Source organism: Pan paniscus, chromosome 5 (assembly GCF_029289425.2).
Source record: "Pan paniscus chromosome 5, NHGRI_mPanPan1-v2.0_pri, whole genome shotgun sequence".
NCBI classification, from domain to species: Eukaryota; Metazoa; Chordata; class Mammalia; order Primates; family Hominidae; genus Pan; species Pan paniscus.
In genome coordinates this window covers 107664968-107691685 of record NC_073254.2, presented here as the reverse complement: position 1 = coordinate 107691685, position 26718 = coordinate 107664968, and the positions used below count along the sequence as shown (strand labels likewise).

Below are 26718 nucleotides of genomic sequence, written 5' to 3'. Positions count from 1 at the left end.
TGCCTAATTTTTTAATTTTAGTGGAGATGGGGTTTCACCATATTGGTCAGGCTGGTCTCAAACTCCTGACTTCATGTGATCCACCCACTTCGGCCTCCCAAAGTGCTGGGATTACAGGCGTGAGCCACCATGCCCGGGCCGAAGATTATACAATCTTAAGTGTTAGAAGAGATGTTAGATACCATTCCATTTAATCTCTCATTCAAAGTTTGAGCCCTTTCTATAGTCTTCCTCACTTTTGATGGCTAAGGTAGTCATTAAGTCTAAGCTCCAAAAAAAAGTACAGCTTTTCTGTCACTATTTTGTACTGTGTACTTTCCAAGCATGCTAAGCAGTTCAGTGTCAGTATTAAGAAAAGTCCTAGGATCTGGGCTGGGTGCAATGGTTCATGCAAGTCCTAGGATCTGGGCTGGGTGCGATGGTTCATGTCTGTAATCCCAGCACGTTGGGAGACTGAGGAGGGCAGATCTCTTGAGGCCAAGAGTTTGAGACCAGCCTGGGCGACATGGCAAAACCCCATCTCTACAAAAAATACAAAAATTAGCCGGGCATGGTGGTGTGTGCCTATAGTCCTAGCTACTTGGGGACCTGAGAAGGGAGGACTGCTTAAGCCCAGGAGGTGGAGGGTGCAGTGAGCCAAGATCATGTCACTGCGCTCTAGCCTGGGTGACAGAGCCAGACCCTGTCTCAAAACAAAAAAAAAAAAAAAAAGAAAAGTCCTAGTATATAGAACTCTTAGAATCAATGAGGGAAAAAAGATCCTATCAAAGTAGAAATTTAAAGTATATTAGTAAATTAGCTGGGTGTGGTGGCTCATGTCTGTAATCCTAGCACTTTGGGAGGCCCCAAAGAGCACTAAGGAAGGCAGATCACCTGAGGTCAGGAGTTTGAGACCAGCCTGGCTAATATGGTGAAACCCTGTCTCTACTAAAAATACAAAAATTGGCTAGGCGTGGCAGCGGGCACCTGTAATCCCAGCTACTTGGGAGGCTGAGGCATGAGAACTGCTTGAACTTGGGAAGCGGAGGTGGCAGGGAGTTGAGAAGGCGCCACTGCACTCCAGCCTGGGGGACAGAGCGAGACTCTGTCTCCAAAAATAAAAATAAAAATAAAGTATACTAGTAAATTATTTAACACAATATATAGCTTTAGGCAAATGTAGCTATAACTATTAAAACAAGTTGACATATAGAAGAGGCCAAATAAATTCCATCCTAAAAAATACACCAGGGAAAATGCATGTCACTGGATTTTAAAATAAGAGTTCATTATTTCAATTCTGAGTCTCACATGATTGCTTTGAAGACGCAATGCAATCGTGAAAATAGTTTCTCACTAGAAATATTATATAAATGCAAAATAATGTTATTTAGAAGACACTTTTGCTTAGTAAAACTATATGCAACTCAGAGCATCTAAGGATGGATGGGTATCAGAAAATAAGACCTAATAAAAATCTCAACTTAGCCAGGTATGGTGGCTCACTCCTGTAATCCCAGCACTTTGGGAGGCCGAGGCAGGCAGATCACCTGAGGTCAGGAGTTCGAGAACAGCCTGGCCAACATGGTGAAACTCTGTTTCTACTAAAAATACAAAAATTAGCCAGGTGTGGTGGTGGGCACCTGTAATCCCAGCTACTCAGGAGGCTGAGGCAGAATTGCTTGAACCCAGGAGGCGGAGGCTGCAGTGAGCTGAGATCGTACCACTGCACTCCAGCCTGGGCAACAGAGCAAAGCTCCATCTCAAAAAAAAAAAAGAAAAAAACAAAAACAACAAACTCAACCTGGAGTAGTTTATCTATTTAATGGGTGAGTAAGAGACAGTCAATCTTGGTGAGAAAAACCATATTTAATACTATCTTACCATGTCAATTTAAAACTGGCTAAATGTGCCTTTGATTCTCATTCTTGGCTCAAAAAGCAAATGGAAAATCTGATAGGAAGTCTTTGAATATTCAATTATAAAGAATTTGAATACTTTGATTTTTATCCAGTTGGTATTAAAATGAAGATTATACTTTTCAAGTTAAAAGTAGTATTTTCTTAAAAAGGGAGTTTTTCATAAAAGCCAGGTGATACACCATCTACCTGCTGATAATTATGAAGTCTTGTAGTACTTTTGTGGCAAAGCTTTCCATATCCTTCAAGATAACGACAACAGGAGGAGACTGCCATTGGCTAGAAGTAGTCCTTTTTTTGCTTAGCATTTTTGGGTCCGTCTTCTTTTAAGCCATTGCAGAAAGAAAGAGTTAAAGGTAAGCCTTACCACTCAAACAATGTTATAATGCCACATGTTGACATATCTCTCTTTAAATTTCACAATAACACTGTTTATTTTTTTTCTACCGCACGATAAATAGAAACTCAGGTTACTAGAATCTTGCTGTGTCTGACATGGGAATGATAACCAAGAAGAAAAAGGTTCAGTAAAAATCTATAACTCATATGAAATATTTATATTTTCTGCTAAGGAAATGACAGAAACAAACATGGAAGAGGAAATTTTCTACAAAATTGATTTTTCTGTTGGTAGAAAGTTATATTCTGCTTTGCTTTACAGTGAGAACTAGTATTTTTAATGAAAAAAATATAATGAATAGTAGTACTTGCTACTCTGCCACTGTGAAATTTCAAGCCTGAAATGGATACTAGGTATCATCTGGTCCAATCTCAATTTTTAAAAAGATATCTGACATAAACCAAAAGTAGCATTTGATCTGGAAAGTCTAAAATTGTGGAGCAAATAAGGTATTATGGTAAGTATTAGACGTAGTTTAGTCCCTATATAAAGCAAAATGAAACTTCACTTACGATGATTTCAGCAAAAATGTTGATTGGAAAATGTAACCACAGTATTTTTTTTCCCATACTGTCTGGCTACACAGCACCATAACCTAAGACTATGGTTTTATGACGCAATTACCTAGTGTTAACCTAGGCTATTATTTTTCACCAGACTGTCATGGTAGAATGGAACTTCTTTTTACTTATCTGTTTGTCTAACATACTTTACTTAAAGAACACTGATTCCCTAAGAACTCTAAACATAAAACAAATTAGATTTTAGAAAATACATGATTATTCTTCATTGAACTAAGTTGACAGTGGATACTAGCAGCATGGTTCTATTGGACAAAGCAAACATTGAGGAACATAAGAGATAATATACTAAAGTTATAGTTACTGTCACAGAGACGGAACATGCAACAGAAGCAATTCCTGATGCTCTGTTTTTGTCATTAGAGGACATTCTCCAACAAATAATATGTCCTTGTAAAAACCTAAGCACTTACCCGGAATTAGGCTGCACACTAATAAAAGAACATTTTAAAATTCGAGTAGCATTAGAAAAAATAAATAGCTACTTTTAAATTAACACCTAGTGCTGCAGAAACATATCCTTGTTAGATCAAAACAGTACTGTCTAATATTAATCCAAGCCACATAAATCATACGTCAATTTCCTGGGAGAAAATCATCAGTTTATATCTACCTGTGTGACAGTCATATACCAACTGGAAAGTGAATCCATTGAATAATGTGTCTTTCTTTGGGTGACGTGAACACTTTCCTCCTCTTTGGATTTTATATCTACACAGCAGTCCATCAACTGTGAGATCAACTTTTGCAAAAAATGTTTCATATCTGCGGAATATAAAAAGTAAGAAAGCTTATCTCTGCCTCTTCTAAAAATAAAACCAAAGCTCTTGAAACTTCTTGCTCAGTGTATTACTTTTTTTTGGTAGAATGTGTTTTTTTATACTTACCATCAATACAGCTAATGTAACATTTAACATATTAACTACTGATGCTCATTAGTACCTTCATTAATTCAGACTAAGACTAAACCAAAGCTTATGTATATTATCTTTATTTTTTTTTTTTTGAGATGGAGTCTCACTCTGTTGCCCAGGCTGGAGTACAGTGGCAGGATCTCGGCTCAATACAACCTCTGCCTCCCGGGTTCAAGCAATTCTCCTGCCTCAAGCCTCCCCAGTAGCTGGGATTACAGGCGCATGCCACCATACCCAGCTAATTTTTGTATTTTTTAGTAGAGACAGGGTTTTGCCATGTTGGCCAGGCTGGTCTCGAACTCCTCACCTCATGATCTGCCTGCCTCAGCCTCCCAAAGTGCTGGGATTACAAGCATGAAACACTGCTCCCAGCCACTTATGTATATTATCTATAATAAAAAGGTCACAGAAGCAAATGTGTAGATATGCAAACTATGAATTTTAGGAATATGTATTTAAATTACATAGGAAAATAAACAGTTTTCAAGGTCCCTAAGAAAAATCAAGTGTCATATGAATTATTTTACTGATTATAAATCTTTCATATAGCCATTTTTAAAGATGCCTTTAAGGGCTTTTACTTAATTTCAATCAGTTTATGAATATGAAAGCAATATAAGCACATAAATCTCTTCTATCAATCTAATCCAAACAAATTTTACTACATTAGGGCCAGGCATGGTGACTCAAGATGTAATCCCAGCACTTTGGGAAGCCAAGGCAGGAGGATTGTTTGAGCCCAGGAGTTCAAGACCAGTCTGGACAACATAGCAAGACCCAATCTCTACAAACAACAACAACAACAAAACCCCACAATGTAGCTGATGTAGCTGAGCGTAATGGCATGCACCTGTAGTCCTAGGTACTGGGGAAGCTGAAGTGGGAGAACTGCTTGAGGCCAGGAGTTCAAGCTGCACTGAGCTATGATCATGCTACTGTAGTACAGCCTAGGCAACAGAGTGAGACCCTGTCTCAAAAGAAAAAAAAAAAAAAAGCTTTTTAATATATTAGTGTGAACACTCTTTATGATTTCATGGGTTCACATGCTCAGGATTAGCTCTGTCAGTGGACTATTTTTCACCATGGTGGCTTTTCAAAGTGGGACAATAAGATGATTTATGGCTGAAACATGAGCCCATGTGGTCTACTCTCTTTTGAGCTGAACAAGAGCTCCTCATTCCCCAATTCTCAGCTTTCTGTCCTAAGTCTTTCTACTTATTAAACGTTTCACTGGGTTAAAGAATGCATCTCACAAAATGCCTGGACTGCTACTGGCAGTTAAGCTGATAGGGCAGAAATGGGTCAAGAACAAAGACAGCAAAAGAAGGCAGAGTTCTGTAATAGTCACAATTACTCTGAGAGCCCCCAAACCTCACCCTGCCCAAAACATAGCACTGTGTTCTTTCCACCAAAAAAAGGGATAAAGAAAGCCTGAAAAAGAGAGAAAAGGATGAAAGAAGCCTGTAACATCTCATCAAGGTTATTATGGCATTTATATTTTACCTGGACAATCTTTAGCTTGCAATGAGACTACATATGGTGTGACATTATTCTGAAGGGCCTCTGTTAGACTTCTGAATGTCAAATCATGATCTGTGACATTCACACCTATGAGATAATACATCAATATTACATCACCATTTTTATTAATAATAATTTAATGACAAAAGCTATTTAACATATCAAGCAAACAAGTAAAAACATTTAAAAAATGATTAATAACAGAAACCAAGGAAATATACTATATAAATGAGATATCCATTAACAATAGCTATCCAAAGGCATACACTATATTTGTCAGGAAAGATATTTTGCACAATTCCTCTTTCAAACAAATTACTGGGATGTGCACTTGAAAGCTTCTTTTTTTTTTTTTTTTGAGACAGAATCTCGCTCTGTCATCCAGGCTGGAGTGCAGCAGCTCAATCTCAACTCACTGCATCCTTCACCTCCCAAGTTCAGGTGATTCTCCTGCCTCAGCCTCCTGAGTAGCTGGAATTACAGGCATGTGCCACCACACCGGCTAATTTTTGTAGTTTTAATAGAGACAGGGTTTCACCACGTTGGCCAGGCTGGTCTCAAACTCCCGACCTCAAGTGATCCACTCGCCTCAGCCTCCCAACGTGCTGGGATTACAGGCGTGAGCCACTGTGCCCAGCCGACCCTTGAAAACATCTTAGAAGTAATTTCATTGCTTTGTCAAATTCCTAACAAGCTCTTTAAGGAAATTAAAACTGGCCAGGTGCAGTATAGCTCATGCCCATAATCCCAGCACTTTGGGAGGATCACTTGAAGCCAGGAGTTCAAGAACAGCCTGGCAAACATGGTGAGACCCTGTCTCTATAAAAATTTTAAAAAAGTAAAACTATGGGTTCTTTTGGTATTTACGGAATCCCTGGTTTTCATTTCTGCAAATCAGAGTTTCAGGGCACCGCATACAGTTATCAAATTTTTGACTGAAAAATTTCCCACTACTTTGGAAAAAAATTCTGTTAACTGGTATCTTCCCTAATATAACCATCTGTGATTTCTAGAAAGTCATTTGGTGCTTAGGCAGATAACAGCAGCAGCCACTTTCAAACTGCTTAAGAGTTACAGTTGCAAAACTTTCATTGCTTGGAAGAAAAAGAAAAATTTCAGAATCATCCATGCCAGCAATAATAAACCATTTTTTTTTCCCTAGGAGAGCCAAAGAATAAAAATATTAGCAGACTATTTTTTAAATGGATATTGAAAATAGAAAATATCAAAATGATTCCTAGCATGCATTATGGTCTATGATTATAATAACGCATCCCTGAACAAATTTAGAAGTTCAGTAAAACACAGGGTTATCTTGGCTTTCACTGACTGGCTATAAGCTATTTATTAATAACATTATATTCGTTATATTTATATTATAAAACAATGAACTTGTCTATCACAAACAACAATGTGTTTAACTAGAAAAATGTTCTCCTCAGACCATGATTTTAAAACATTCTTTCCATTAGCTTGGTACAAGTGGGCCATCACTGGGCCTCAGTTTTTCCTCAAATGGGAGAATTTTTAGATGTTGCATTGTAAAGCTGGTCCACAGCATAATAAAAATCATTCCCTTGAGTCTTATTAGTGTGGTCCTGGGACTATGGGCATCAGCTGGTACCCTGTTAGAAATGTAAAATTTCAGGCCCCACCCCAGACCCATTAACCAAAATCTACATTTTAATATGATCCCTGGAGGTTATCTGTGGGTGCATTGAGGTTGAGAATTAATTCCTTATCTCAGAGCTAACTAGCATAACAAATCTTGAATAAATTGAAAGAGAAATTAAGAGCATGTTTGGAACCCAAATAAATTCAACTTTGTTTTCAAAGGGAATGAAGAAAATTTGCTAATATTCCAAAGAAATTTTTTCCATTGTGCTGGAATCCAAATGTTTGGTAAAGATGAGATATTAATGATGGATGTTTAAGTACTTAAGAAATTTACAACCTGCAATTTGAAAGCAATTTATGTGCAATTCATCCAAACACCTCCTTGTAGGTAATTAATATGAATATAATGAAACAATCTAAGATGGAAAAACTATGCACAGGAAAATAAAATTAAGGTCATAGAGTAATTCCATTGAAGATACGACTTAAAAAAGTATGAAAACCAAATCTACTAACACTGGTAGTTTCTTTATTACCAAATCTCATATACTCTTGTAATGTATCTACAAAGAAAGAGTAAAACAAATATATTTTCCCTTCCGACCAAAAGTTGGGGAGAACATTAGCTAGATAAATTCCTTTTAATTTACAAACATATGATCGTCTGTAAAGATAAGGAATTTTTATTGGTTTTTGAAAATATGTAATATAAACTATAGTTGGTTTAATTGTACAAATAAGAGAGACAAAATAGGCTCATCAAAACAGGTCCTTCCACTATTCTCAACAATAAAAAAAAATTTAAAAACGAAATACACAGAGATGCATGCATGAACAAACATACGCATATATACCAAGAACAAGAGCAGCAGTTGGAATTTCTCTGAGTTTTATTTGACCGCCCAAGTCTCTTGAATTCTTCTGGAATCCAGAATGTGATTTTTGCAGAAATTCAATCAGATTGCCAAACAAGTTTTTATTTAATTCCTCTTGTAGTCGCTACAAAGAACACACAAAAACTTATTATTATTAGAAATAATAATCTGATGTCTTTCCTGGTTGTGGAAAGAAAATTGTCATGGATTCAATGATGTAAAATGTTCAAAAGATGAACCTAATTAAAAAATGTTTTTTCCTTAAATCTCTAGTAATTAGTGCTCTGGGTTCCCCCATTAAAAATTCCCTCTCAAGCCTGGTCGGCATAGTGAGACCTCATCTTTATAGATAAAAGACAAATTAGCTGGGTGTAGTGGTGCACATCTGTGGTCCCAGCTTCTAGGGAAGCTGAGGTGAGAGGGTCACTTGAGTCTGGGAGGTCAAGGCTGCAGTAAGCTGTGATCATGCCACTACACGCCAGCCTGGGTGACACAGCAAGACCTTGTCTCAAAAAAAAAAATTGTATATATATATATATACATATATATATAAAATATATATGTATATATTATATATTGTATATGTGTATATATATAAATGTGTATATATATATAATATATATTATATATATATGATATATGACATTAAAGGGTTTGGATTTTGTCCGATGGGGAGCACCACTGAAGGGATGTGAAGTAAAGACATAATTGGATCAGGGTTAAGAAGGGTTAATCTGGCAACAGGGCTGGAGGGGTTGCCTGGAATTGGGCTGCATTTGCCTTGAAAAGGGTCTTTTCTAATTTGGCCAATGGTGTCAGGGATGCCAGTCAGGAGGATATAACAATCCAGATTCAGAAATGAAGACGGCCTAAACTGGAAACCACAAATTCAAATACCTTGAAGGATCACATGGAATACGTGAATGAGCCTTTGCTCATTACCACTAGGTGTAAATCAGTAAGGACTGGTAGGCGGCAGTAATAAACTGGAAAGTATATAACCTTCCGAAAGGCAATTAAACCAAAAACTACAACATTGTGTTGGCCAAAAAAAAAAAAAAGTTGTCAGCCTAAAATGCTGGCCCTAGAGCTACCAGTTTGCTATAGTGAAGAAATGTTTCAGAGCTGGAATATAAAGATGAGAAAGTGAAGGAGTTTAGAAACAGCTTGATTTCACAGTTGTATACCTGAAAGGATAATTTAAGAGCGTCACCATTTGAAAGCTCCTTGCCTTAACAACTATCATAAACATCTGTTCCACTCACAAGAAATATGAGTTTTTTTTGTTTTTGTTTTTGAGACAAGATCTCTCTCTGCTGCCCAGGCTGGAGTGCCGTGGTACTATCTCGGCTCACTGCAACCTCCACCTCCCAGGCTCAAGTTATCCTCCCAACTTAGCCTCCTGAGTAGCTGGAATTACAAGTGCACACCACCATGCCCAGCTAGTTTTTGTAGCTTTTGTAGAGACAGGGTTTCACCAAGTTGCCCAGGCTGGATTATGGTTGTTTTTTTAAGGATATACAGGCTATGCTTGACCAATACTTCCTATATTTCATCAATACTCTTGTAAACTGGTGGAAAGGAAGATGAGACGCAACAAAAATGAGACTTAGGGTGTTACAGAAAAGTTATTAAAAAAAGTATTCACCTCATTTTCAGATTTCATCTGCTGCCATATCAACTGATAAGTTTCGAATCGAAGCTTACTGTCCTCAGGCTCATTTTTCCCTTTGTTAAAATAGTCCTCTAAAAACAGAAAGAAATAAGTCAGTTTCTTTTTTCATATAATAGTATAAGTTATAGATCTTATGTGCAAAGTTACACAGTAAGTGACAGAAGTGGAATTTTTTTTTTTTTTTTTTTGATATGGAGTCTCACTCTGTCACCCAGGCTGGAGTGCAGTGGCATGATGTTGGCTCAGTGCAATCTCCGCCTCCCGGGTTCAAGTGATTCTCTCCTGCCTCAGCCTCCCGAGTGGCTGTGACTACAGGCGCGTGCCACCACGCCCGCTCAATTTTGTATTTTTAGTAGAGATGGGGTTTCACCATGTTGGCCAGGCTGGTCTCAAACTCCTGACCTCAAGTGATCTGCCCGCCTTGGCCTCCCAAAGTACTGGGATTACAAGTGTGAGCCACCTTGCCTGGCCTTAATTTTTTTTATATTCATCAAAAACATATATTTGGGGACAGGTAACATTCAATATCCTCTGCATTTCATTTTTTATAATCTTTTATTTTTACCATATTTATGGCATATTTAAGATTAAAAATGTCAATCTTTCTACTGTATTTCTATCATTTGCTTTTGAATTTCTAACAGTTTTTATTAAGTGGCTTTTTTGAGTTATATACATTTAATAATGTTTTCATTATTTGCTGTTATTCTACAACCTTGTATACTTTGTTTCATACATTTGCTTTGAACTCTCCTCTATTGAATGACTTACTACTACTATTCTTACATTTTTCCACTGACATAGTTTAGTCCAGTCTTTCATTTATTCTGTCTGTATATTTTTGTATCCTTTTTGAATGTTTTCTCCAAATGGTTAGCTATTTGTGAAAATACCATTTATTGCACTGGCTTTCAAACTTTTCAAACTATGATCCACATTAAGGAATACACTTTACATCTCCCGAGTAGCTGGGACTACAGGCGCCCGCGACCACATCTGGCTAATTATATTTTTAGCAGAGACGGGGTTTCACCACATTGGCCAGGCTGGTCTTGAACACCTGACCTCAAGTGATCTGCCCACCTTGGCCTCCCAAAGTGCTGGTATTACAGGCATGCATCACCCCACCTAGCCAGAGGACACTATTATTAAGAGACAAAGCAGGCCAGCGTGGTGGCACATGCCTGTAATCCCAGCGCTTTGGGAGGCCAAGGTGGGCGGTTCATTAGCTCAGGACTTGGAGACCACCCTGGCCAACATGGTGAAACCCCATCTCTGCTAAAAATACAAAAATTAGCCGGGCGTGGTGGCATACACCTGTAGTCCCAGGTACTCAGGAGGCTGAGGCAGGAGAATCACCTGAACCTGGGAGGCAGAGGTTGCAGTGAGCTGAAATTGTGCCACTACACTCCAGCCTGGGCGACAGAGCAAAACCTTGCCTCAAAATAAATAAATAAATAAATAAATAAATAAATAAATAAATAATAAAAAAAAGAGACAAAGCATAACAACAAGGTACCTTTAAAAAGAACAAAAATAGTCACTTTACATTAATAGGTAAAATCATAGCATAACATGAAAGTGGCAAATCAAGACACAATTTTTATGTGCAGAATAATGCCGCATCAAAATACACATGAAAAACCTCTTAGAAACTGGGAAACACAGCAGTAGGATATTTTAAACTGTTACCATGACTTCTCTCAGTCTGTTACAGATCAGGTAGGTAAATTTAAAAACTACACTGAAGAATATAAGCTCTCACTGTTGCCAGGTTTCTACCTGCCTCAGCTCCTATTCACAGTGCTATACTTCAGTGTGGGTATCTCCTACAGTGCCAGTGCTGCTGCCAGTCTCTCTCTCTCCAGTTCCTATCCAGTTGTTTTGCTGGATATGCAGTCATCCACAGAATACTGAGGAGAGGGAGAGTTACCAGTCTTAATTACGTGCCCAAGTGTCTTCAGTCAGGGGACAGATGGTGGGCAAAATGCAGAGCATCTTCCTACTTCTTCAGTCAATCTGTTTCAACAACTGAAGCCAGTGAAGGCAAATGTTAAAGTCTGGGTATGTTTCCCTCATTCCTGCTCCATCTGCCTTATAATCAGGGTCAATTCCTCAAAGATTTTCATATTATAACACTACCCGTTGGTCTTAGAGCCACATAATGAAAAAAAAAAAAAAGCCTAGCAAACTTCTAAAGCAAAATTCAAATCATACAATTATACACATCAGGTTTACTAGTACTAAAAACTATAAACCAATCCTAATAAGTTGTAGCTTAAATTCAATACAAAAAGTTCTAAGTAGAAACTTGGCCTTATATAATGAGAGGCAGTATTAAGCTATGGTTAAATCATGAGCTCTGGAATCAGACAGGTTGGGTTCAAATCCTAGCTCTATCATTTACTAACATTATAACATTGAGAAAGTTATATGTCTAAGTATCCTTATATATTTCAATGGCGATAATACATTCCTTGTAGTTTGCTGAGGGGATTAATCAAATTAACACATATAAAATGATTGAAACAGTCTGGGTCTATAATCCCAGCGCTTTGGGAGGCCAAGGCAGGTGGACTGCTTGAGCTCAGGATTTGAGACCAGCCTGGACAACAAAGTGAGATCTCACCTTAAAAAAAAATAAATAAATTAGCAAGCAAGGTGACATGAGCCTGTAGTCCTAGCTGAGGCTAAGGCAGGAGGATTCCCGGAGCCCAGGAGCTCAAGTTTGCAGTGGACTATGATTGTGCCACTGCACTCCAGCCTGGGTGACAGAGTGAGATCTTGTCTTGAAAAACAAAACAGTCTGGCACACTGTAAACACCCAAGAAATATTAACAACTGTATTAGTTATAATTACATTGGTGATGATATTAGATGTCACTGCATGCTATGTGTCCCTAATGATAATGGGGGAACAAGTCTTTAATTTTCTCTGACCTATTTCTAGTAAGTTGAGCAATCTGCAACATTAAAGAAATGTGTGGCCAGGCATGGTGACTCACGCCTGTAATCCCAGCACTTTGGGAGGCCAAGGTGGGAGGATCACTTGAACTCAGGAGTTCAGGACCAGCCTGGGCAACATAGTAAGATCCCATCTCTATTTAAAAAAAAAAAATTATATATATATATGTGTGTGTGTGTGTGTGTGTATCATTACTTAAAAAAAATCCTATTCTATATATTCAAGTTATCCATTTATTTCCTTAGTCAAACAGTGGCATAGTTCATTTTTTCAATTCAAAACTAGTACATGGGTATGCTTAATTCCGTATCATAATTTTTCCACTGGAATTAATTTTCACAGTGCTGAATATGGAATGTATATACTCAATAACCCCGTGGGGAGCTTTTGAAAAATTCTAACACTTAGGCCCCACTCTTGAGATTCTAATTCAATTGATCCGGGTTAGGGTCTTAGCATTGGCACAGGTTGAGCATCTCTAATCCAAAAATCTGAAATCCTCCAGAATCTGAAACTTTTTGAGTACCAACATGATGCCACAAGTGGAAAATTCCATATCTCACCTCAAGTGACAGGTCGCAGTCAAAACACAGCCAAAACTTTGTTTCATGCACAATATTATTTAAAATATTATGTAAAATTTGTTTCAGGCTATGTGGTTAAGGTGTATATGAAACATGAATGAATTTTATTTTTAGACTTGGGTCTCATTCCCAAGATTATCTCATTATATACAGGTATATATTTCAAAATCTGAAAAAATTCCAATAACCAAAACACTTCTGGTCCCAAGATTTGGGATAAGGAACTCTCACCCTGCATTTTTTCAAAGTCCCACAAGTTGGAATTGAATAAGGTCACTAGATTGTATTAATATCAGTTTCTTAATTGTGACACTGTACTATAGTTATGTAAGATACTGCCACTGGGGATAACTGGTCGTAGGGTACTTACTGGTGGAAGAGTATTACCTGTAATTATACGTGCATCTACAATTATATTAAAATAAGACTTTTTCAAAGTTCCCCAAATGATTCTAATGTGAAGCTATGATTGAGAACCAGTGCAATAAATACTTTGACAGTAATACTGGATTTGATTGAAGAAGTCAAGTCTTCTTAATTTGATCACTAAACAGGTATCAGGATATAAATGAAAAAAGTGAAGACAGTATCTTTTTTTATTAATTGAATTTTATTGAGGTATAATTTACAAATAATTAAACACAACCATTTTAACAGTTTGACCCAGGTATATACTTACATAACCACTCTGTCAACAGAGAACATTTCCATCACTCGAGAAAGTTCCCTCTTGCCTTTTTGCAGTTAATTCCCCCTACTTCATCCCAGGAAACCACTGGGACTTTAAGACAACCTGTGTTGTTTTTGCCTTAAAAAAAAAACAACAAAAAAACAAACAGCCGAGCACAGTGACTCACACCTGTAATCCTAGCACTTTGGAAGGCTGAGGTGGGCAGATCACAAGGCCGGGAGTTCGAGATCAGCCTGGCCAACATAGTGAAACCCGATCTCTACTAAAAAATACAAAAATTAGCCAGGCATTGTGGCGCATGCCTGTAGTCCCAGCTACTCGGGAGACTGAGGCAGGAGAATCGCTTGAACCTGGGAGGCGGAGGTTTCAGTGAGCTGAGATCATGCTGAGAGCTAGACTCCGTCTCAAAAAAAAAAAACAAAAACAAACAAACAAATTAGGCTGGCCACAGTGGCTCACACCTGTAATCCCAGCACTTTGAGGTCTGAGGTGGGAGGATCACTTGAGCCCTGGAATTCAGGACCAACCTGGGCAACAAAGTGAGACCCTGTCTCTACAAAAAATTTTAAAAAATAATTAGCCAGGCGTCGTAGCGCATGCCTGTAATCCCAGGTACTTGGGAGGCTGAGGTGGGAGGATCATTTAAGCCCAGGAGTTTTCAAGGCTGCAGTGAGCTATGATCAGGCCACCGAACTGAAGCCTGGGTGACAGACTGAGACCCTGTCTCTAAAATAAATAAACAAACAAAACCAAAAGAAATGTCTTTCCTCTCTTACACACATGGGTATATGAGTGTGTGAGTATGCATATGTCTGAGTGAGTGATAAAAATCCACTCCCTTAATAACATGAGTATGTGTGTCTATGAGTGATTAAAACTCAATAATTTAACAAATTTGTTTTATGAGATGAAGAGTGATTGAGAACTGTGTGGGACCCTGGTGCTTCTGAGAGATGATGGAGGGTGCAAACTGGTAGAAACGATGTGAAGACTAAGAGAGGAAATCTGGGCCACTTGGAAATATGTAGCCATTGTGAGAGTAGAAAGTCTTCCGCTACTCATTCTCAGCTTTTTCCCTTCCCTCAGGCTAGTGAGAGATAGGAGTCTTGGAACACAAACTATAAGGCCAAGGTGGTAACAATCCATAATAACACAAATTTATTCACATGGTATTTATGATAGTCTTACAAAGCACTACATGTTAGCTCTTAGAGAGATAGAATGAGAATAGGGAGAAATCTTAGTGATAAGTGAGTATAGTTGCTCATTATACAGATGAAGAGACTTAGGGAAAGGTTAAACAGCAGGGCCAAAGCCATAGAGCTGGTCAGGCTCAGGATCACACTCCAATTCCTTTACTTATAGTCCAGGTGATTCCATAACTTTGTGCTCTAGCAGGTAGAATTACTGTAAGAGATCCAAGACCTTGGGCTTTTTTCTCAGCATGTATTGATGTGCACAGCATTTATCCCTAAGTTAGAACATGCAATATTCTAACACACATGTAGTTACTAAGCCCTAAGTTCTAAAATGCTCCATACAGATAGATGATTGCTTTAATTTACTTTGCCAAGTTTATTCATAAAATGGAATATCACATCAAAATTTTTAGGCATATTTAAGTCTCCCCATGAATATTGTATTTTAACTCAAAAATAATTTTTATACAATTTTCATTAGAAAATATATACAAATTTATAATCATTCTTTCTTAGGTTTTCCTTATGTTACCAATTATCATTTTATTTTCTAAATAACATTTCCCCCATCATTAGAAATCTGGGTTGCCAGTCAGCCTTTATTGTTTTGATTACTTCATCAAGGATCAAAATGTTTCTCTAGCAGAAACTCACTTTCATTTCTAAAGTTGTAGATAAAAAAACAATGGCAGAGAAGTAATCAAAAAGACAATCTCTTTTAAAGAATAGCAGCATATCCTTTGAAGGAAATTTGCTTCCAACTTACCTTTGGAAGGTGTAATTGGATTCTCTTTTCAATTAGAGCCCTGGGGTGTCCTCTTATCTCTTTGACCAATGCCTTGGAACATAAATGCTACATCAACATGGCAAGTAAGCCAAGGTTAGACAAGAGAATTACTAAATTCAATTAGGGTTAGTTCCTAATAGTTTAAGAAGGTAGGGAATAAAAAATTTAATATTCAGACACCTTACCTATTGGCAGAGAGATCTTTCTCTTTTTGGAGTTTGGCTTAAAAACAAAGCAACCCTATAAAAAGAAAGACAAAAAGCATAAAGTCAAAGTAGCCAAGGAGCAGAGAAATCTGATTAACCAAATATTTTATGGGTAAGCACTTTTTTAAAAAAAGATGGTAGGGGAGAGAACACATTTCTTTCAGGTTCTAAGAAATCACATCACTTCTTTCTGACCTATAGAAGGAAAATTCTAAAACAAGGGGGACTATCTACTCTCTCCCCTCCCTCCCATGAGATGCCCATTTTTGATTTTGCTCTTTGACACCTGATCTAAGAGGTAGACAAAGAAAATAAAAGCTGATTAAATTTAAGCCCAGAAAGGTTCCATTTTCATAAACTTAAAGGAATTAATACTATACATTAAAATGGGTTGGGCACGGTGGCTCATGCCTGTAATCCCAGCACTCTGGGAGGCCAAGGCGGGTGGATCACAAGGTCAGGAGTTTGAGACCAGCCTGGCCAACATGGTGAAATCCTGTCTCTACTAAAAATGCAAAAATTAGCCAGGCGTGTTGGTGTGAGCCTGTAATCCCAGCTACTCGGGAGGCTCAGACAGAAGAATCACTTGAACCCTGGAGATGGAGGCTGCAGTGGGCTGAGATCGTGCCATTGCACTCCAGCCTGGGCAACAAAGAGCGAAGCTCTGTCTCAAAAAATAAATAAATAAAAATGAAGATTAAAAAGGTTGAAAATAGTGATGTTCTCCCAACCTGAAACTTATTTAAACTCGAAGTATCTATAACCTTAGTAGTAAATAGATAATTGCAGCTGTTTCACTCTACATACTTCTCTTCATCTGATAAATGCCTACTCATTTATCCATTAAAGTTTGACTCAACACTCATCTCCTTCAGGAAACCTTTCACAATTCTCTAGCCAGAAATTCTCCTTTCCCCGAGATCTCTCAGTACTTGAACATCTTTATTTTGCATTGTTTTAAGTCACTTTAATTGTATATCGTAGTTGTTTATGGGTGTGTCTCCCTGAGTAGACGGTGAGTGCCTTCAAGCACAAACTGTATTTTATTTATAATTGTTTCTCCAATGTTTGGAATAGTGCTAACATACATATTAGGCAATCAGTATATGGAATGAATTAAATGCTTGCCAAATAACTGTCCTGGTAATTTCCCAGCTATGTTTAGTTTCATATTATTGTTTGACCAGTGGTAGATCGCCCCCAAGTTAGTGGTCCTAGTCTATTCTACCAATTCTAAAGTCATACATGATGGATAGCTTATAATTTTTTTTGGTTTGTTTGTTTGTTTGTTTGAGACAGAGTCTCGCTCTGTCGTCCAGGCTGGAGTGCAATGGTGCGATCCTGGCTCACTGCAACCTTTGCCTCCCGGGTTCAAGTCATTCTCCTGCCTCAGCCTCCTGAGTAGCTGGGATGACAGGTGCCCACCACCATGCCTGGCTAATTTATTGTATTTTTAGTAGAGACGGGGTTTCACTATGTTGGCCAGGCTGGTCTCGCACTCCTGATCTCGTGATCCATCCGCCTCGGCCTCCCAAAGTGCTGGGATTAGAGGCATGAGCCACTGCACCCGGCCTGATGGATAACTTCTTAAAGATTTCGATTTCTATGGAAAATAAAAGACAGAATGAAAGAACGATACCTAGGAAAAGTTGTCTCAGGATAGTGTTAAAGACCGCTGTGCAAATATAAAGTAGCCATTTGGATTACATGTTCCAATTTAAGAACTGTGCCTTAGATTCTTTTTTCTGCTATTGTTGAGACAGAGTCTCCCTCTGTTGCCCAGGCTAGAGTGCAATGGCACAATCTTGGCTCACTGTAACCTCTACCTCCCGGGTTCAGGCGATTCTCCTGCCTCAGCCTCCTGAGAGGCTGGGATTACAGGCGCCCACCAACATGCCAGGCTAATTTTTTATTTTAGTACAGATGTGGTTTCACCATGTTGGTCAGGTTGGTCTCGAACTCCTGACCTCAGATGATCCACCCACCTCGGCCTCCCAAAGTGTTGGGATTACAGGCATGAGCCACTGCACACAGCCCTGTGCCTTATATTCTTATATCTGCAACTAGCAGAAGTGTGCGAAATCACATACATATTTAGAAAAATCATGTGATACCATGACAAACCTGTCATTACCTCCTTTCCAAATCCACCTGCAATTCAGTAAAGGAAAAAGGAGCTTCAAAGGAGCAAGACATGAGGAGTGATCAGAAAGGATCTTAATATAGGGCAGTGGTAGTAACATGGTTAACCATTTGGAACTGCTGGTCAAGTGATGGTGTTTGAGATAGAGGAAGGCCAACAGCCAGAAAATTTCATAATGAAAGAGACACTAAAATGTTTTGATATGTTTAAGGACCGGGCATGGTGGCTCACGCCTGTAATCCTAGCACTTTGGCTGGTGGATCACTCGAGGTCAGGAGTTCGAGACCTGCCTGGCCAACATGGTGAAACCCTGTCTCTTCTAAAAATACAAAATTAGCTGGGTGTGGTGGGGCATGCCTGTAATCCCAACTGCCCGGGAGGCTGAGGTTGCAGTGAGCCGAGATCGTGCCACTGCACTCCAGCCTGGTAACAGAGCAAGACTCTGTCTCAAGAAAAAAAAGAAAAGAAAAAGAAAAAAAGCTTGCAGTTCCATAAATTCATGAAATAGTTCTTAAAGCTTCTTATTCATGTAAGGTCTCATCCCAATACAGACATTTGTTATAATACCAAAAATGCTTTCCTGAAAAATCTTACTTTCTGCAAGATACATAAAAATAAGAGGTGCTTATGCAATCAACAGGATTAAGGGATAGACCATTCAAAACCTACAGAACATTATAACCAGGACAAAATAAAACCAGTACCATTTCTAATAAAAATACTACCTTTAAATCTCTACTAGCATAACCTTAAACCCCAGGGCTTGTCCTTTTTCCTTGAGATGTAGTCTTTAAAAGCACTGCTTCTCATAAACCGTTTTAATCAAAATAAAAAATCAGATCCATGATATAGCCTTCTTCATCAATCCATTGTTTTAACATAGGGAGAATGTAGCTTCTTCATTTGCATTTTTCAGCTTTCTCAGACAGCTTAACTTCAGGGGCTTCCCGCTGCACTTATAATAGAACTCAAGGTCTTACTTTTCGTGGTCCAGAACAGCGCTGTCCAACAGAACTTTCTGTAATGATAGAAATGTCCTATATCTGCACTATCTAAAATGGTAGCTGCAGCCACATGTGATGATTGAGCACTTGAAATGTGGTTAGTGCAACGGAGAAACTGAATTTTTACTTAATCTTACTTTAACTCAAATTTAAATAGCCACATGTGGTGAGTGACTAACACATTGGACAATACAGCTCTAGGGCTTATCTTCTTACCAACTACACTATGTCTTGCAATTTCTTGCCATCTAGGTAGCCAACATGAGGAGGTCTATAAGATACCCCCCACCACACACACCCGCATCCACATTACTTTTTCATTCTCATTTTTCATGACGCTCCCACTCTTTGTCTACTTTCTGATTATGATTTTCAAATTCCTCTAATATGCCATTTTATTTCTATCTTCTGGGCCGAAGAAACATGCTGTTCTTTCTGCCCTCCTCGCCCTAATCCTTAACCTAACTTCTACTCATTTTTCAGGTCTCAGCGAAAGGGTCACTTTCTCCAAAAAGCCTCCGCTAACCCCCGGCAACCTCTATTAGGTTCTTCCCACTCTTCTGTTGTCTGCCTAGAACTCTTTTCCTTGCTAACACTTAAAATTTGTGATCGTCAGTTTATCTATGTTTACCGACTTTCTTGACTGCAGAAACTGAATCTGTTTTGTTTACCACTGCATCTTGGTACCTAACGGAGTGCTTGGCGCACAGTATTTGTGAGAGGGAAAAATGAGAGACTGGGCCACATCATCAGGACATCCGACCTCCACCAACCAGAACTTAAAAATCCTCCTAGCCATACCACAAGGCAGATCCGCATCCTCGCTCCCCAAGCAAAGCTGGCCTCAACTGATCTGGAGCAACGACGCCTCAGCTCAGTACGCCGCTCCCTCCCTCCCCTCTAGCCAGGGAATGGATGCCTACGTAACCTCGGCTTCATCCCTTCTTCAAAGGGGAATGAGGCAGCGGTAGAGCCACAGTGCGCATCGGCCACCACATACCTTAGACATCGAGGACGTGGCCATGGTCTTACTGACTCTGCGTATTCCAGATGCACTCGGGATTTCCCGCGCGCCCTCGCGGCTGCAGGGCAGAGGTTAGTGGCGAGCCAGACGGCTCCTTGATTGGCTGGCATCACCCTCCGGGGCGGGTTTCCGGCGCGGGGAGGCGGGTCGTATAAGGAGGTGGGGCGAGGCCGGAACTGGCGGACTGCGGCGCACTTCCGTAGAGGTGGACATGGCGTGCGGCTTTCGCCGCGCTATTGCTTGCCAGGTATGGATCCCGGAGCGCGCAGAGGAGTCCCTGAGGAGCTAGGGACCCCAAAGGCCTTTCACCGCTGCGGGCCAGTCCTCAGTCAGCCGGAGGGTGGGTCCCACGGAATCCTGTTAGTTTCTACCACCTCCTCCCCCTTCTCTGGAGCTGGTGGAGCTTCAGAAGTCCTGTGGAGGGTCGGCTGGGATCAGTTTGTCTCGGTGAAAAGTAAACTTTGAAAGGTACCTGGTGCTTTCTTCTCTCCTTCCCACCCCACAGCTATGAATGCTTTACCTGGGTGGCGGCAAGTCATTAGACCATGATTAGACCCCATAGAAGTTAGTGTTCTTTACACTTTAGTGACATTGATGATGGATCCGGTCTGTTCTTCAGAAGGACCTCATTTTAAAGCTGCTTATTTCTCTTGCAGTCACTTAGGCAGCCTACCCTAGAATTATTTTTGGTAACGCCCAAAGATATAAGAGCTATCTGAGACTCAGTTTTTCTTGGTTCAGGGTCATATTTGAACAGCTCTGTTGTGAGGAAGGGCTTACAAAATTGCAATATAATTGCTTTGTTTTGTTTTTCCTTTTTGTGGAGAACGGGGTCTCGCCGTATTGCCCAGGCAGGCCTCAAACTCCTGGGCTCAAGCTGTCCTCCCTCCTCTGCTTCCCTAAGAGCCGGGATTACAGGCCTGAGCCACCGCGCTGGGCAAAATTGCAGTATAAATGTGGAATTAATCAAAAAGAATTTTTAAGACTCATTGGCCACCCTTGCAAGGAAACTTTCTATTGTGGTCTTGGCTAACCCATTTCCTTCTGATTAATGGATGTACTAGTGGACGTAATTAGCCTGGTGTATAATTTATCTTGGCTCATTTTTACAGTATTTCTAGACATTTGTGGGGAAATCCCTCTGCCTTGTCTTTATGTTTATAGATGTACTGCCCTGTCCGGTGATAATTCGCCAAATATCACCAACATGACATTTTGTTAAGACAGCTGAATTTATTGCTCACTGGGATAAGGAAGAACACCACTGAGAGCTTTGGTAGTGTATTAAACTGGGAAAGCAAGGTCAGATTTTACTGATGGGTATGGCTTAAGGCTGGTCTTTCAGAGGGAGAGGGTAGGAGGGTGTTGGAGGAAGATGACTTGATTAGGGTTGGACTCTGATCTGATACAGCGGTTTAAGATTGGTAGGAAAAGCAACGAGTGCAAGAAGCCTTAAGGCATAAACTATTGAGGTTTTCTATTGGAAGAACTAATAGGCCTGGCATGTGGTTCATGCCTGTAATCCCAGCACTTTGGGAGGCCGAGGTGGGAGGATGGCTTGAGCCCAGGAGGTCGAGACCAGCGTGGACAACATAGGTAGACCCCGTCTCAACAAAATTTTTTTTAAAAAGTAGCCAGGCATGATGGTGCACCTCTGTAGTCCTAGCTGCTTGAAAGGCTGAGTCTGGAGGATCACTTGGACGGACCCACGAGTTTGAAGCTACAGTGAGCTATGATTGTGCCACTGCACTCCAGGGTGGGTGACAGAGCGAGACCCTGTAAACAAAAAATAAAAATAAAAAACGTGAAAAGCTAATAGATTTCTCATGAAGTTCTTATAATGAATGATTAAGTTATTTGGGCAGAAGTCTTCTAGAACAGTAAAGTTATGCTAATGAAGACAAAAAAATAATAAATTCATGTTAATGTAGACAGTAAACCATATCAGGGAAAGTAGTTTTGGACCTTAGTATCTAAGCTGTGTGTAAGGGTGGATGTTTTCCATTCTTAGCCCTTAAGTAAAGATAGTGCCATGATGAGAAACAAATTGTGTTTAGTTTTGCAAAGGCTGTGTTCTTTGTAAAGAATGTAAATTGGACCAGGCATGGTGGCTCACACTTGTAATCCCAGAACTTTGAGAGGCCGAGGTGGGAGGATCCCTTGAACTGAGACGTTCAAGACCAGCCTGGGCAACATAGGGAGACCCCCATCTCTATAAAAAAATAAAAAACAAAACTTAGGTGTAGTGGCACACACCTGTGGTCCCAGCTGCTTGGGAAGCTGAGGTGGGAGGATCGTTTGGGCCCAGGTGGCTGAAACTAGCAAGCTTTGATTGCACTGCTGCACTTCAGCCTGGGGGACAAAGTGAGTCCCTGTCTCAAAAAAAAAGAAAAAGATAAGTTGGAGAAACAAGAACTAATATATTGAGTATATATTTGTGCTAGTTACTACACATTCACATTTAAGCTCATGGCAACCCTGTGATATAGAAGTATTAACCTTATTATATAATTGAGTCAGTTGAGATCCACAGAGATTAAATAACTTACCCAAAGCCACATCATCAATACATTGTAGAGTTGGTTTATGAACAGAACTCTAACTTTAAAATTAGATCTTTCCTATATACTGTGCTCTTTGTGAAAGCAAGAAGCACAGTCCAATCATTGAACAGAATCTAATGGATTTATACAGCAGTGTAAATTATGCAGATATATATGTATTTCTCTGAATATGGAGTCATTGGGGAATGATCTGAAACTTGAGGATAAATAATAATATTTTCAATACGTTAGGACATGGGGAAAAAAGAACAAAGAAAAAACATGTTCAGTACAGTTTGAGCATCCCTAAGCTGGAAATCTGAAATGCTCCAAAATTTGAAACTTTTTGAGTGCTGACATGAGACTCAATGTTCATTGAGTTCATTGGAGCTCAATTGGAAATTGGAAATGTTCATTGGAGAATTCCAGATTTTCAGATTAGGAGCTGGGTATGGTGGCTCATGCCTATAACCCCAGCACTTGGAGAGACTGAGACAGGCAGATCACTTGAGCCCAAGAGTTCAAGACCAGCCTGGGAAACTAATTAGAAAATTAGTTGGGCATGGTGGCACCCTCCTGTAATCCCAGATACTTGGGAGGCTGAGGTGGAAGGATTACTTGAACCTGAGAGGTGGAGGTTGCAGTGAGCCAAGATTGTGCCGCTGAACTCCAGCGTGGGTGGTAAAGCAAGACCCTGTCTCAAAAAAAATAAATAAATATAAATAAATAAATAACCAACCCCACAGATTTTCAGTTTAGGGATGCTCAACAGGTAAGTATAAAGCCAATATTCCAAAATCTGAAAAAATTCAAAAGTTGAAACACTTGTGGTCCCGAGGATACCCAGCCTGTATTTAATACCTTTGCGAATGAGCATCGTTTTGCCATAATAGTTTAGGAATGAAGGAATGTGTAACGTGCAATGGCAAATGCATTTAGCTAACTTTGATTAATTAGTTGACAGTTTTCTAAGCACTGTCATCAGTCCCAAGGCTAAAAGTGAACGGAAAATAGTTTCTGCCCTGAAATGGCCTCAGACATGCTTGGAAAGCGATGTAAACCGGTAATTGCATTGCAGCCTGTAATCACTGTATTAGAAGCATGTGCAAAGTGCCAAGGGAACTTGAAAGCTCTTAAGGGTCAGACAAAGTTTTGTAGAAAGGTGATGTTAGGTCTCAGTTTTGAAAGGGATATGGGTAGGAGTGTGCCAAGTAAATAGAGTGAGAGCTTGGGGAGAGGTCAGGTATTGCAAGAGGAGGATGTGCATAGACACAGACATCTGGAAAGCATGATATGTACATAGAATCACAATATTTGGATGCCTTTCTTCAGCAAGTCCTGTTGATTTTATCTTTATATCTTGAATCCATCTACACTATTGCTGCTGCCTCCCCCTCTCCTTTCTCTATTCCACACCAAGCCCCCATTATCACCTATATTGACTGCTTACAACAGCCTTCTGATGGGATGTTTGTTTCCATTCTTGCCCTCCCTCCAGTTCATTCTCCATGTATCAAGAAAGGTGACATCTAAATTGTGAATCAAATCATATCACTTATCTTTCTTTGTTGCACGAGTCTCTACCAGAACCTTAACTTCTTCAACTTCCATTCATGCCCCATTCTATCATTTTTGTAGGAACCTAGCTACAATGTTAATTTGTTTTTCTAACATAGCAGGGTCTTTCCATTCCCATTGCGTAGATTATTCCTTGTGTCTAAAAGAAATGCATTTTATACTATCACTCTTTATGCACGATGAAAGTTTCATGAAACAATACTTATTTATACTGTATTCTGTCCTGTTTTATACGTATTTTTTAAGACTGGTGGTTGGGACTCAACAGAATTTATTTTTATTTTTATTTATTTATTTATTTTGAGATGGAGTCTTGCTCAGTCGCCCGGGCTAGAGTGCAATGGCGTGATCTCTGCTCACTGCAAGCTCCGCCTCCTGGGTTCACGCCATTCTCCCACCTCAGCCTCCCGAGTAGCTGGGACTACAGGTGCCCGCCACCACACCCGGCTAAATTTTTTTGTATTTTTAGTAGAGACAGGGTTTCACCGTGTTAGCCAGGATGGTCTCGATCTCCTGACCTCATGATCCACCCATCTCAGCCTCCCAAAGTGCCGGGATTACAGGCGTGAGCCACCGTGCCAGGCAAAGGAATTTATTTCTAACTGGCAACCTATAATTTGAAAAGTGTGTCCTCTAGTTCTCTTAGTCCCTTGTTTGCTTCTATGATGACAATAATAAGAGTAATTGTTTTGTTTTACTTGTTTTAGTGTCTGTTTCCTCTATAAGCTTCATGAAGACAGAACATGTCTTCTTCACTCTTATTTCCTCAGCACCAGCAAAGTGCCCGAAACATAAGTGTTTAATGTATATTTGAAGAATGAATACCTGAGTATCTCTGCTGTGATCTCATATAAAATATGCAGCTTCACTGAATGAGTTCATAATTTTAAATCTATGGAGATGACGTGGTGTGGTGGCTAAAGTAACTCCATCTTGGATGCTAATCTGCCATGTTGACTTTTGATTATCCCCAGTTCCAGGAATACCTGTAAGATTTCTATTTTATCTACTGTTCATAGTACTTAAGGGCAGGATTTTTATTTTATTTACTGTTTATAGTACTTAAGGACAGGATTTATAATTCTTGCCCTTAAGCAAATGATAGGCTATGACATAGCATTCTTGATTTTTTCTAAGGGGTTGACTTCGGTTGTCTTAGACATCCCTTCTGAAGCATGGTTACCCCTTCTCTATGGTATATACCATAGAGAAGCCCTGGGTCTTGGGGTAGATAACTGCACAAGGATTCATCATCTTGTCTCTTAGCTTCCTGAGATATGACTTCTGTTCATAAATCCATATTAAATGTTTCTTTCTGAGAAGCTGGGTTTGTCAGCTGCTTTCTTCAGTCTCTCAGCCTCCTCAGTCTTTTGAGGGTAGATTTGTATAGACCTGCTTACCATGGAGCACTTAATAATGGTGGGAAGGATTAGAATTCTAGCTTCACTATTTGTGTAACTAACTCTTGGCAAGTCAGCTGTAAGATGATGGTTTTGATTCCAAGTTTACAGGATTGCTGCAAGGATTAATAATGATGTTGAAGATTATAATAACTGCTATTTATGGGATACCTCACTTGTACGGTGCCGTATTTTGCTTTGCTTTACAGGGCTATTAATAAAATGTAATGAGATAAAGATAACAGAGTGCTTAATGTCAGGAGTTGCAAAGGGTCTGTGATTTTACTCTCTTAAGTTTCTACCACAGTTCCATGGATGGTAGCAGAAAACATCAGACCCCTGAATGAGGGAAAAGGATTTTACTATTCATAGCAATAGCAGTAGCCACAGTATCAACATATTTTGTGTGTCAATTTCCCAAGTTCTTTTTCTTCCCATACCGCAATGTGAAGAGGGTCAGATAATACCTCTATATAAGCTGTGTACTGTGTTACAGGAGAGAAACCTTGAGTCTTTTATAATGGGCAGTAAGCATGCCTGCCCTTTGCTCTGGAGTGAGGAACCATCTTTATCTTACAAATCTGTATCCTTGAAAGATAGTCCAGAACAAAGGCAATTTGTGTCTTGTTTACATACGCAGAAATGTTGGAGTCCCACGAGGATTTGTCGCTCAACACTAAGCACAGTGGTATATTGTGCTTAGTGGTACACATACAATGTACAGTACTTGAAATTTTCATTTCATCATCTCAGTCATGCCATTGCTATTTGTATTGTATCCTTATTTTACAGAAAAGGACACTGAGATTCAGGAACATGAAAGGAATAACCTAAGGTCACTCAGCTATAAAATTCTGGAGTTGAACTACTAACCTAGCTATTTGCCTCAAAGCCAGAATTCTTTGTATTCTATATGTAGAGTTAAATTTGTAAAATGGCCAGTACGTGTCTGGCTCCGAAATAATGATGGAATGTAGATTTGTCTCCCTTTCTTACTTGCTTTTCATTTTGCTCATTAAACTTAAATTCAGCTGGTTCTGTTTTTTTTTTTGAGACGCAGTTTTGTTCTTGTTGCCCAGGCTGGAGTGCAATGGCACAATCTCGGCTCACCGC

The 26718-nt window shown here is 39.5% G+C and overlaps 2 protein-coding genes across 11 annotated transcripts in view; one reads left to right on the top strand and one right to left on the bottom strand.

Annotated features, from left to right (window-relative positions):
- The window catches only part of ORC3 (origin recognition complex subunit 3), an 86079-nt gene extending 65865 nt beyond the window's left edge, over positions 1-20214 (bottom strand). For 4 of the 8 annotated variants that reach the window (XM_034962502.3, XM_063604951.1, XM_008976471.4 and 1 more), the window contains exons 1-7: positions 20061-20188; positions 15893-15947; positions 9455-9552; positions 7786-7930; positions 5297-5401; positions 3493-3644; positions 2088-2221 (exon numbers count right to left, since the gene is read on the bottom strand). In XM_034962502.3, the coding sequence (XP_034818393.1) occupies positions 2088-2221; positions 3493-3644; positions 5297-5401; positions 7786-7930; positions 9455-9552; positions 15893-15947; positions 20061-20084 (713 nt within the window). In that variant the 5' untranslated portion in view covers positions 20085-20188. Of the gene's footprint in view, positions 1-2087; positions 2222-3492; positions 3645-5296; positions 5402-7785; positions 7931-9454; positions 9553-15686; positions 15774-15892; positions 15948-20060 lie in introns of all 8 variants that reach the window. The other 4 variants (XM_014345424.4, XM_014345425.5, XM_008976470.4 and 1 more) reach the window with 4 other exon arrangements.
- Positions 20214-26718, top strand: part of RARS2 (arginyl-tRNA synthetase 2, mitochondrial) — a 75825-nt gene continuing 69320 nt past the window's right edge. The window contains exon 1 of one of the 3 annotated variants that reach the window (XM_057302562.2): positions 20214-20331. In XM_057302562.2, coding sequence (XP_057158545.2) covers positions 20296-20331 — 36 coding nt within the window. In that variant the 5' untranslated portion in view covers positions 20214-20295. The remainder of the gene's footprint in view (positions 20332-26718) is intronic. The other 2 variants (XM_008976472.5, XR_008955682.2) reach the window with 2 other exon arrangements.